General features: G+C 42.4%; 1 protein-coding gene and 1 long non-coding RNA gene across 6 annotated transcripts in view; one reads left to right on the top strand and one right to left on the bottom strand.

Moving 5' to 3' along the window:
• The window catches only part of GNB1L (G protein subunit beta 1 like), a 37303-nt gene extending 27092 nt beyond the window's left edge, over nucleotides 1-10211 (top strand). For 4 of the 5 annotated variants that reach the window (XM_075568559.1, XM_075568561.1, XM_075568562.1 and 1 more), the window contains 3 exons: nucleotides 2551-2649; nucleotides 6209-6424; nucleotides 8122-10211. In XM_075568559.1, the coding sequence (XP_075424674.1) occupies nucleotides 2551-2649; nucleotides 6209-6424; nucleotides 8122-8388 (582 nt within the window). In that variant the 3' untranslated portion in view covers nucleotides 8389-10211. The remainder of the gene's footprint in view (nucleotides 1-2550; nucleotides 2650-6208; nucleotides 6425-8121) is intronic. The other variant, XM_075568558.1, reaches the window with a different exon arrangement.
• Nucleotides 384-2099, bottom strand: LOC142464909 (uncharacterized). Its single transcript, XR_012787751.1, has 2 exons — nucleotides 1928-2099; nucleotides 384-445 (listed from the first exon to the last, which is right to left on the bottom strand). It is a non-coding gene; the product is annotated as an uncharacterized LOC142464909 (long non-coding RNA).
• Nucleotides 10212-13328: the final 3117 nt, after the last annotated feature.

Raw genomic sequence — 13328 nt, 5'->3', positions numbered from 1 at the left:
TCAGCCATTTGTGTCTAGTGTAAAACACTGCATGCTCTATATATCTTGTGAGCTATTAGTATGTGGCATCATTGAAGGTACTGAAGCAGTGAAAATATGTCTGTAATTTCTGCATCATTGTTTGGCTGCTTGCGACACACCGTCTCGCCTGGAGACTCCCCTTTACACATAACTGGCTGAACCTGAGAACAGAGGCTCCCCGAAGTCTGGAGTACTTCACAAAACCATGAATCAGATATCTTCCTGAACAGAAGAGAGAGCGGCACGATTCCAAATCTAAGTAGCCATATACGCCCAATTGCCTTCCCTGTAAAAACGAATTAAAACCCCAATTGATGTCAGCACTAATGATGGGTTTAATGACACTGCATATTATATGCATGTCTCCTCGTGGTTTTATCATTAGGAGTCTCTCTCTTTTTTTTTTTTTTCCTCCTGTGTTCATCTGAAAGGCAAGAAAAGGAAGCCGTTTATACAGAACTGGAGTGATTGCATTAATTTATTGGCAATGGAAATGTATGTACGTTTTAGTTGGAGGGTGTCTGTAAAGCGTGTATATGGGGCAGAACAAGCCACCGTTTAATCTGTGGGAGAAAAGGCTGTATGGGGCACAGAGTGACTTTCTGGGAAGAGCAATCACAAAATGTATGAGAGGAATAAGTGAAGGTCAAATATTTGTTGACATGTAGCTAGGTTAAGCAGATTTATTTATAAAATGTTGTACCAGGAAGTAATACATTGAGAGTTACCTCTCGTTTTCAAGTATGTCCTGGGCACGGAGTTATGATGACAATACATGGTTACAAATACATAGTTACATTAAGTGAACAAATATATACATTATATACAAGACATTGCATACACAGTTACAGATAATATATATTATAGTCTTATGTAACAGTTACAAACCAGGTTAAAATGTGAGACAGCTTTAGTGTTGAAAGAACTTAGACTGGTGGTGGCTGTGAGTCTCTCCGGAAATTGTTCCAGTTTTGCGATATTTATTTGCCATTACAGTCTACGCAGGTGATGGTGCATATCGCTATCATACCCTTCATCCCCAGTGAGTTCCCTATGGGCATCCAAGAAGCGGTAACAATTGCCATGTGCCCTGCCCCCTCTCCCCCCCACCGCTACTTAACAGATCTTCCTTCTAACACTTCCCAATGCCAAGATAGGCCTCTGGCCTCAGTAAGTCTTTCTGCTTTGGCTGCTGCCCAAGAAATGATTAATTTTATGTGTTAGAAGAATCATACGAAGTTATGTGATACGGGGCAGGCGTTTATTTGTTTGTGGCTGCGTTTATGAGTTACATTCAGTACTCTTACCATGTCGCCAGATACATTTAAAAAAGGGCGTGTATCTCATTCTGACCGACTACAGCCACCCAGGAACACTAGTAACCTCAGGCAAAGCCAACGCTCATTTTTCTTAATAAGTAGCACTAATATAAACATAACTTCAGGTTTTAAATGATAGTTGTCAGGATATTGGAGTCGGGCTGCTGGGTTTTTTTTTGTTTTTTTTTGCTTCGTGGGCAAAAATATTTTTCACTTGGGGCAGTACAGGATTTAATTCAACATCTTTGGTCACTATAGGGCTTTATCTTGAAGCGGGGTGCAGTCCTAAAGCATTATTATTGCTGTTCACAACCCTTTTTTTTTTTTTCTCTCCAAATCTTTCAACCTACGATGCATCATTGAGACTTGGTTTTCCCCATCTGATACTGGCTCACCTGCTGCACTGTGTTACAATGGCCTCTCGTTTAGGCAAACCCAGTGACCAGAAAACCGACGTGGTGGAGGAGTAGGCATTCTGCTTTCTCCTCCATGCACTCTCCAAGTTATACCCCCTTGTCCTTCCCTCTCATTTGAAGCACGCACTATACATATTTCCTCCCCTGTCTTTCAGTGTTGTGGTCCTTTACCTCCCACTGGATCTGCATCCCAGTTCCTGGACCGTTTTGCTGCCTTGCTTTCATGTGTCCTCTCTTCCGAGTACACCACCCTCATTTTAGCGGACTTTAATATTCCTATGTACAACCAAAATGCTCCAGCTGCCTTTCATTTGCTCTCCTTAACCTCCTCCTCTGGTCTATCCCTGTGGACCACCTTTCCTACACATTGTGATGGTCACACACTTGACCATTGTTTTCTCATCTTTGCTCCCTCTGTAATTTCACTAACTCGCCATACCCTCTCTCTGATCGCCATCTCCTTTCCTTCTCCCTCTCTACTTCTTGCTTCCTCCCCACGTCAATTTCTTCTCACACCTCCGTAACATAGACTTTTCTCCGCTCTCTACCTCTTTGCAAACTCTCCTCTTGCCTGGGGGGTTTAGGATGTTTCTTTGCATGATGCCCCATATCCCTTGGTTACCAGTATGGGTGTCTCCGTGTGGGTATATCAGCTGCGATGTCTTTTTAAGTGGGATCCTTAAACCTGCCTGGGTTCCTTATTGGTATCTCCTTGCTACGGGTGAACATGTCAGCTGCTCATAAGTTTTTATTTTAACAAGGGTGACCAACGGCCTTGTTTCATTTTTTTGCAGGTTCAGATTGTGGATCTACTCTCCAAGAAGACTGTCAGTTCAATGAATCCTAGTGCAGAGGACAGATGGGGCATGGCCATGTGTATGAAGCTATGGCAGGTAATCATTATTGCTATGGGAGAGGACATAGTTAAAATGCTGGATTTATAAGGCTCAATGTTTTGGGTTCAGTTCCTCCGTTGCAAGTTATAGATGTGACATACACAAGATTGCACCAATGTATCCATGTATGCTAGTACTGTCCTAGGATACAATCTAGAAATGGGCAAACCAGTCCAAACCCGTTTTTTTTAAGACCGAATCTGCTTATTTGAGCACTGAAAAAAAGTCAGCGCGGATCAATCCAAATCTGCCATTGGATACAATCCGGACGGATTTTTAGGATTCCGATCCGGGGATTCCGTAATCCGTGGCCGGATTGTTAAACATCGACACATGGATTAATCCGCAGCGCGAGATTCTGCCCTCCTCCCCCTCCCCCCCCCCCCTTGCAAATTAACCCATGTCTGGATTTTTACAATCCGCCCATGGATTTGGGATTGCTCTCTAAAATAAAATGAAAAATACCCAAACTGCGGATTTGCCTTTTTGAGACTGTTCCGCAGACCAAAGGAACCGTCCGATTTGAAGCGGAGGCAGACCCGCCCCCCCCAGATATCCCCGTCTCTAATTGTATCCCAGAGGCGGCTGGGTATCTCTGCACATCTGATACATTTTGCACCTCATGGATCACCATTTGCCCACATCAGCTGTGCAAGGAGTGTTCTTTTGCTAACATTTACCTATAAATCCAACGTATCTTAAATGTTTATATTATTACGTTATATGCTTAAGTGCAAGAGACATTAATCTCTTGTGAGAGGGGAATCCTTTCATAAGGCCTGGGACATAGTGCCCCAAACAGTGCTGAGCGCGCTGAGGCTCAGGGATATCGGTGCTTTCCCTGGCCTTAAACAGCGCGCCGTCAGGGTGCGGGCCGGTGGCGGGCCAGTGACGTCACGGAGCTGGTTCGCCCTCATTGGGCGAACCGCTCACGTGACCGGCCCTGCGCTCCGGCAAGCAATAAAATCTCAAGACTCCGTCAGACACACGCTTCCCCAAGCGTGCTGACGTGTGCGCGAGCCCCTGCTAAAGCCGCTCTCATTGCAGCTTCAGGGGCTTAGTGCCGAGCAGCAGCACTGGCCCAAGGCCTTAGAGTTTACAAGCTTAAAAACATGTATGTTTCACTCTCGCACTGCAATGATAAACATTGATTAAATGTAAATACTCATGATATCATAGGGTAAGTAAATCTTGCAACTAATAGCCATGTATAGATTCAGGAGGTGGAGAGAAAAAGCAGTTGGTGTAAGTAATGTACAACTGTACAATTGGCGTAGCAGCAAGCACGTGAAATTTGGGAGGTGGTAGCAGACCCCTCTGACTCCTATTAAGTTAATATTGGAGTATTGCATATAATTGTATACCAGACGCAAGATTAATTTTATACTTAGGCGTCTGATTTATTGTCAAACTAACTACGTAATTGTTCAGTTAAAAAAAAGCTGTGAGTAAAAAAAAAGAAAGAAAAGTTTGATGCAGAAGATAAACTGCAAAGTACATGCTGTTTTGTAAATGTGCTGTTGATAGCTTTATAACCTCCAGGTATTTTTCTAGCTGTCAGTTGTTTAAGGGAGTGAGGTGGCAAAGAGGAAGTGCAGAAAATTAACTGCGAAGATTAATTTGTTTAACATGCAAAGTAGAGAACTGTGAAATTAATAGTTTTACCCATAAATTGCCACAGGGGCTTGGAACACATCGCTGTATGACAAGAGCCTAAACCGCTGAAGGGGTTAACGGGGGGGGGGGAGGGAGGGCATTTTCAGCTTCCAGGGACAGGCTTTCAAATGAATGCAATGAAAGCACCGTGTAGAGGACATGGTCCCATGTTGCATAATGATGAATGAATAACTACAGGGCCGTGATCAGCTTGAATTGAATCAAATATGTGCACCAAGGAGAATTTAGTTATAATGCATGCGTGATAAAAAGATGTGCTTTCTTTGCGTTGAAACACAAACCTGATTGAGTCTTCACTATGCTGTATTGTTCATGGAGAAGAGTAGATGTGTTCTGTGTTGGGGATATCTTTAAATGGACCACCAAGAGATTTCTCCATAGATTAAATATGGTGTTGGTTTGAAAAGTAGAACGGTGATGTTTTGAAGAAAAAAAAAACTGTACTCTTGATTCCTTTTTTTGGGAGAGGCCAAAACATGGGCTGTATGGGAGCGACTTATGATTTTTTTATTTTTGTTCCAAATGAGACATTGCCATTTTGAAGAAAAAATGGCGGATGTGGGCACTCGTCGTCTTAGTGCTTTGGTTCCCACCGAGCCAGCAAGCACCGAACGCCAGGGATACTTGTATACAGCAGAGGTGCGTTCTGTCACACACAAGAATAGCAGCTGAAGTGAACATGGTGATTTAATTTGCAGAGGTGAAGCACAAGGTTTTGGAGGAAACACCTTCATGCGGTGTTGACTATTCTTGTGTGCGGCCGAGCTCAGTCTGTATACAGTATTGCTATTTTGGACATCATGGCATATGAGTCATTCAGAATTTGAATGAATGATTTTTTTTTAATTGTATTTTTTTCAAAGGCTTAATTTATTACGTAAAAGGATGGTCCATAACCTACCATTTCTCAAACTACAGTAAAATGAAGGGGGTTCTGGAAATGACCGTTCTAGCAGCAGCCAAGGTTTTTAAGTTGAATTTCCCCTGGGGTATTTTTTTTTTATTTTTAACTTGACCAGTTCCTGTCCGACTGCGTATTATAATTCTCTCCGGTGAAATGATAAATCCTTTTCTCTACAAAGTGACACACAATCCGCTGAAGTTCCTTCTCCAATGAGTTATTTCAGAGGCTAAAATAAATGAGGTGTCTGGTCAGAGTGCCATGCCCTTTTGACCTGTGACATCATTAATCAAATTAGCTGTCCGATTGGTTACAGTACACTAAGTTAACCTTTTAATTGCCGGCTTGTTTGCAAACGGATTTGGTCCCCTAACTTTGTCGCCGCAACAAGGGCCAATTCAAAACCTAGTATGTGGTGTATAGATTACAGGCCGCTGTTGCTAAAATAAACAAATACTGTAGGTTAAAGAGAATATTTTGGAAGTCTCAAATTACGAAGCGTGTATTCAGCTGAAAACGTGGATCTATAATCATGGCTAAATGTGATTGTTGTGAAATCAGCATTTGATTGCTCCTGCCTCCTTGGTAAGAAGCGGCTAGACCCAGGGGTGGCCAACTCCAGCCTTCAAGAGCTACCAACAGGTCAGGTTTGCACGATATCCCTGCTTCAGCACAGTCGAAGAGTGAGCTACCTGTGCTGAAGCAGGGATATCCTGAAAACCTAACCTGTTGCTAGCTCTTGAGGACTGGATTTGGCCACCCCTGCGCTAGGCCATGGTTTAAGTGGGGTTGATGGAAGCACTGCACAGCCCATTAATGCTTCTTGGTGTAATACTTAATTGAGGCAATAGGATGTTTCACTAGGCAGAAGTTACATGTCATTGGGTCAGTAAATGAAAATGCTTGTTTTATTTATTTTGGTTTGCTTTCATGCCGCCCCATTTGATGCAGGATTTGGTATTTTTATTCTTTTGACAGCCCGAGTCGGGATCTAGCCCTTTGCTTCTTGTTGGCTACGAGGATGGCTCGGTTGCCCTGTGGAATGTCGCGGAACACCGATTACTGAACCGGCTCACTTGCCACAAGGAGCCCGTTATGAGCCTTGACTTTGACTGCGAGAAGAGCAGAGGGGCCTCTGGATCCTCTGAGACGGTGCTGAGTGTCTGGAGTCTTGATGAACAACAGAACCTAAAGGTAAGGAGGGACTATGCCTTCCGTTTCAGCCATCCAGCTTTGCACTAACTGTCAGGCTGAAAAATTATTTAGTCAATAGCCCTTAGCCAATTAATCACAGGCCGGTTACAACTCGGGGGCCCAGGCTGAGCTCTTTGAGATATGCGACTGTTTACTACTTGTTTATTTTATAAGCTCCTCCTGTCACTTGAAAGCAACAACTCAATGATGCTATGAATCTGCCAAAGCAGAATTTGTTTAAAGCTGCAGACCAAGCAATATCCTACATGTGTTTGTTTTTTTTAATCCGTTCTGTACTATGAGAAAATACTTGTAGCATTTTTTTTTAAAACAACGCTGACATTTTTAATGTATTATAATGTAACAAGCCTATTTTGTTTCTATAGCAACCATTTACAGAGTCACATCCCCTTCCTCTTCTGAAACAGGCTCTGGCACACCCCTTTTTTGAACCCTGCCTTTCTCTTGAAGTGCCATAATTGTATCTAGTGACTGCCTGGTCAAATGACCTTCCACACAGAACTTTGTATCTTTGGTCCTCTTCTGCTGCACTGACGGCAATTCAGTGAACCCCCGAGCCATATCTTCGCAGATCGATCACAGGAGAACGGATCGATCGGCAACTTAGCTAATCACTTATCATTTGTGTGGATTGTATTGATGCACATATTAAGGGAGGGGGGGGGGGGGGAAACCCGGACGGTTGGTCCGCGGCTTTAAGGTAATGGCATAAAAAAAACCATGTTGGCACACCTATGGCCCTTGTGCAGAATTTCTCACTCTTATCCCTTTGGGAGATCAAAATGTTCATCTTCTATAATATATCGATGATTACTTCAACTGCACTAACACAGCTACTTCTAATGAATTCATAATATATAGTGCAATCTTTGCCTTGCATTATAGTGCATGATCTCAATTTATTAAGCAATCATTTCTTGTGATCATTTTGGCTTCTCCACTGAGCCACCAGAGAGCCAAGAAAAGTCCCGTTGATTTGTAGTGTGTATGTGAAACGACATTGGAATGCCCATTATTTAATGGTATATCGAGGCTTTTGTATGGTAGTGGGACCAATATATCTGCTCAGATATGCATCGGCTACATCTCATGACCTTCCCTTAATGCTCTTTGGTGACCGTTAACAAAAATAAATGCATGTGCCTAGATATGTATGATGGACACAGTGAGAGATTTTTCGTTTTATCCCCACCCTTCCCCCCCACTCTTCCATGAATAATGCAAACGAGGTGGGGAAATTTAACATTCCAGGTACCTGAGCTAAGGACATCACATGACCATCAACACCGTGGCACGTTATTCTTACATAAAGTAAGTAAAGGGGCACACTGCAGCCACTCCAGCAGCAGAATCCATGGGTAATAACCTAAATGATGGATACTCTCTACAGAGATTCATGACACTGCAGCAAAAGACATGGCTGGTGACAAACGCTGTTTACCAAACAAAGCAGAATGCAGAATAAGAAGAGGAGGTCGAGCTAAAATGTCTTCTGATAGATCTGCCAGCAAGATCAGTACCGTCTGTGTGACCTTGTGCTAGTCACTCTTAAACTTTCTTGCAAACCCTAATCGGCTGCCTTTCCTACCCTCGTTCTCGTTGTGCTCCGGCTGCTTTTGCATATGTACTAGAAATACATGACCATGGGATCTAATACTGTTGTTCTGTTTCTTGAGGTTTACAAAACACAAGCGCTCGTCAATCCAGGAATTGCTGAAGTCCGCCTGCGGCAGGACAAAAAGATCTTGGCTACAGCCGGCTGGGACCATCGTATCCGGATATTTGGGTGGAAGAAGATGAAGTCTTTGGCTGTCTTAGACTACCACTCGGCAGCTGTGCACTGCCTGTCCTTTTCCGATCAAATCACTCCTAGAGACAGGCTTTTGGCAGCCGGCTCTAAAGACCAGCGCATTAGTTTATGGTCAATATATGAACAAACCTGAAAGGCAGCATGATGTTTACTTGTAGAGTTATTTATACACACTTCTAACACTTTTGCCCATTTCTCTGTATATTGCAAAGCTGACACAGGTTTTGATAAAACCCGGAAACCTGCATAAAACTATTTTGTTGTTGTTTAAAACCAGAAGGGTGAAAAATAAGCCTCATTAGTAACCTAATGGAAGTGGAATACACACTTTTCCCAATGAATTTAGCAGTACTGCTAATATGCATCTGCCACGTTGGTAAAATGTTTATATAAAAAGGGTTTTTGTCGCTTTTTAAAAAAAATTTTTATACCCACCGTGAGTAGGGTTACTGGCTCTGCACTTCTGTAACCCAGGCTGTGCTGAAAATCTGTGTAATGCGGCAGGCATAAGCTTATAGGGGCCCATGTTAAAATGGATAAGAAGTAAAGAGTGACTCACGGTGTGCTCATTTGCACGTCATTACCCAGAATCCCTGGCTGCAGTGGAAGCGCTGTTTGCTAAGATGATGGGGAAGGGCAGGGTCGCAGGCCTGTCTGAGACGTGCATGTGCTCACACGCGGTGTTTTTATTTACTGGAAAATACTACTAATAATTCAATAATATTTTTTTTTAAATAAATAATTGTCACCTAACTTTTGTAATGCAAAAATAGGCTTTTTTTTACCCGAGAGACGTTCTCTAGGTACAAATACTACAATGTCTGTAAAGCAAGCAGGTGATTCATGGTTCGGTTCATGTAGCAACAGACTCTAAAGGTGATACATATAGAAACAGTGAAGATAGGTAGAACTTGGCATGCTAGTCCAGGGGAGCTCAACTCCAGTCCTCAAGCCCACCCCCTCCCCCCCACCCTCTCCCATAACAGGTCGGGCCTCCAGGATATCCCTGCTTCAGCACAAATGGCTCAGTCACAGGCTGTCTCTGATTCAGCCACCTGTGCTGACACAGGCACTGATTGAGCCTCCGGTGCCGAAGCAGGGACTGATTGAGCCACCTGTGCTGAAGCAGAGATATCCTGACCTGTTTGTGGGGAAGGTTCTTTCAAAACTAAGGCTGCCTCCCATTTTAATCTGGTCTGTAACTGTTTCATACGCCCATAATATATATTATCTGTAACTGTGCATGCAATGTCTTGTATATAATGTATAACCCTGCTCACTTATGTAACTCTATTTGTAACCATGGATTATTTGTCTTAACTCTGTGCCCAGGACATACAATACTTGAAAATGAGAGGTAACTCGCAATGTATTACTTCCTGGTAAAATATTTTATAAATAAATAAATTGAGGCCTGCAGTTGAACGCCCCTGAGTTATACATGCTATTCCTTTAGTAAACCTTCTGTCTGGTCGAACTGCTGCTTTCCAGAATCACCGCCAACATGTGACCAATTGATAGCAGGTGACTGCATTTTTATTGCTTTATTTTTCAGTAATTATGTAGAACAGATTTGTGGGAGGGAGAAGCCTGTGCTGGCATAGGAGAGAGGTCAAGGAATGATTGTGAAAGCAGATATAATGATCTTATTTTAAACTGTGTCATTTCAAGTGCGTGTACATAAATCCAACTTGTCAGGTTAAACAGGTGTGTGTGTGTGTGTGTGTGTGTGTGTGAGTGTGTGTGTGTGTGTGTGTGTGTGTGTGTGTGTGTGTGTGTGTGTGTGTGTGTGTGTGTGTGTGGAGAGAGAGATGTGACTAGTGTTCTGTGTATACACATACGTCTGTCACATTTGAAAAGACTTTGGTACTCTTCACTCAAATTACAAATGGCTGAGAATACTTTCCCTGATGTTTCAATAAAATATTTCCCTACTTGCAGTTCAGGTGTTGTCTCTATGTCACAAATATGACTTTCAAGGAGACGCTTTTCAAAAGGGTTTCTGTCCTTTTATCCTGGGAAGGAATAGAATATGACCCATCACATCTGAGATGGCAGAACTGCAAGGATGGCTAAGAGTTGACACTGATCTGCCTGTTGAGTCCACACATCTCATCTGGTGTTTTTATATGCAAGATGGATCTTGTTTCACTGCCAACAAGAACCTGCTGACTGCTCTTCACTTGGTGGTCGTGGCTGAATGTTTGCAGGACCTCGCATATGATATCTGTGAAGAAACGTTGTGATGGGTTCTTTGGCTTCGTGAAAGGAGTGTCGTAAATCTCATAAAAGAACACACAGATTTTTGCAAAGGCAGGTTGCCATCTTCATTTTATGCAACCTCCATTCCCTTTAATCAGTTGTGGCCAGGATATCCCTGCTTCAGCACAGGTGGCTCAATCACTCACTGCTGAAGCAGGGATATCCTCAAAACTTGACCTGTTGTTGGCCATTGAGGACTGGAGTTGACAACCCCTGCCTTAAACCCAACAGTAGAGTACTTCCGTTAACTATCATTTCTTCGACTACTTGTGAATGGAGAGGGGTTGGTGGACATTGGGACATGCAGTGGGGGGGGGGGGGGAGGGGTCAGCACCTCTGATTTCTCTGAGACCTTCAACATTTGAATTCCCTATCCGCAACTTTTTTTGGAGTAGTTTCCCCTTCGAAGACCAATAACAAGGTAACATAGGTCCTTGGAATCCATGTGTAAAAAAAATTAATTTGCGTGTAAATCTCCAGTTCTTTGGGCAAAGTGCCAAACGGCGTGCTGTTACCAAACCAGATGGCAACATCAATATACCTTTTGTGAACGGCAAGATTGCTGAGCGGAGCTGCAGTCCTGCGAAAGGGAGTGAAACCTGCTCCCTAAACATTTGGCTGGCCTTGCTCTGTTTATAAATGTTATCGCCCTTTTAATTAAATAGTGTGGCTGGATGTGTGCTATTTTGGTTTCTGTTCAAAGTCTTTTGAACAGCCTCATTTCCACTGTGGGGGCTTTGCATTTACAGATTAGTTCATTTTGACTCAAAATGTCTGTTGATCTTGAACTTGGTTTACAGCCATGTTCATGGGTTAATGTTGGCACGCATAGTTACATAGTAGATGAGGTGGAAAAAGGACATGCGTCCATCAAATTCAACCTATGCTAAATTTAGACGGCAGATACTTTATCCTATATTTGTACTTATTGTATATTGATCCAGAGGAAGGCAAACAAAAAAAAACAATTGAAATATCATGTAATTATATCTCATAAGGGGAAAAATAAATTCCAAATATTGGCAATCGAATTACTCCCTGGATCAATATCCTTCTCATATTTACTTATTTGGTATAGCCCTGTATCCCTTTCTAAAAAGATGTCCAACTTTTTGGGGAACATATCTATTGTATCTGCCATCACAGTCTCCATGGGTAATGAATTCCACATTGTAACTGCACTTACTGTAAAGAACCCTTCCCTTTGTTGCTGGTGAAATCTCTTTTCCTCCAACCTTAAGGGATGATCCTGTGTCCTTTGTACTGCCCTTGGGATGAATGGTTCTTTTGAAAGCTCCTTGTATTGTCCCCGAATATATTTGTATATAGTTATCATATCCCCTCTTAGACACCCCTTTTTATAATGTAAACAAATCTATTTTAGCTAGCCCCTCCTCATAAATTAGATTATCCATCCCCTTCATTCATTTTGTGGCTCTGCTCTGCACTTGATTGACTAGTCAGAGTAGCTGGTTACTGAGAACACCTGAGTAGCTAGTATGGCCGAAATTAAATCAAGTCCTATATGGAAATTAAAATGGATAAATAGTGCTTAAAGGGGCCGTCCTTATGATGAAACTGAGTGACAGTAGCTGCTGGACACTTAAAAAAAGGGTTGATCACGGTTGCAGACCAGTTTGAGACGTGAATGTACTCACAAGTGATATTTTTATTTGCTTTACTAATTATGAAACCATCCTTCTCCAGACACTAAACCAAAGTATCTGATGCCTGGTACGCTTGAATTCAGCGGACCTCGAGAAAATTAAAATATATACATTTTTAAAAGGAGACCAATAAGTAAAATTGTTACTGTATAGATAAATTCATCCTTCTAAAAATATCTGGTTACAGTGATGTTTAAAATGCAAATGTTATTTGACCTGCTACATGGACTGACCTTGAACGCTCACAAACTCCATTCTAAAGTGAAGCCATAAAGGCTGCAATTAAAACGTGGTTTATTTGAATCTTTCTCAATTAACTACATTTTCGTGATAACTGCCCCCCCCCCCAAAAAAAATATTGGATCAGAATCTCATAATGTGGACATCTAAACCAGAATATCAATACGTCCGTTGCACATCACTGAGCAAGGAGTGAGAGAAAAGATAGATTGATACTATGGGGCCGATGCAGTAACTTGCGATATGTGTGTGTCGGCAGCGCGCTTAAATCTCCTGTGTTTGCCGGGAATTTGCCGCTAAATGCAGTAAATGGCGATTGTGAGATACAATGGTGAGTTGCACATGTTGCGAGTTCCTGCAGTCAGTGGCGGATGACTGCATGTATCCGTATTTCACTTGAATGTGGCGTCAACTTCTGCACATAAATAAAAAAAACCTCCTTCTTGCTTAAAGCTTTCAGTTACTCACAGTAGTGAGTGTCTTGCTGTTACTGACATTAGCAAACCTTTTACTGCTGTCCCTAATTAGATACTTTGGAAACATACCTGGTGCAGTGCTACAGTTGTGTCTTCTGTTCTTTGACATGTCAAGAGGTGATACATGTGTGCATGTGTCTTGTGACATTTCATGTACATTTGTGTCTGTGTGTTGGACTCTGTTGCAAAGCTTACAGTACATGTCAGTGAGTTGCTGTGTGTACTGTAACCCGTGCATGCAGCAAGTGGGGAATCACTTCATGTATCTGTATTGAAGAAGAATTTGGCGGCAACTTTTGAACATGAAAAAATCACCTCATGATAGTTTGACGCATTCTGTTACTCACAGCAGTGTGTTTCTTGCTGCTAGTGACATTAGCAAGGCTTTCACAGCGCTGTCCCTCAATAGATAGTTTTAGGAACATACC

This window comes from Ascaphus truei, chromosome 13 (assembly GCF_040206685.1).
Source record: "Ascaphus truei isolate aAscTru1 chromosome 13, aAscTru1.hap1, whole genome shotgun sequence".
Lineage (NCBI taxonomy): Eukaryota > Metazoa > Chordata > Amphibia > Anura > Ascaphidae > Ascaphus > Ascaphus truei.
Note: the sequence above shows the minus strand (reverse complement) of the source record. Positions and strands in the feature narration are given on the sequence as shown.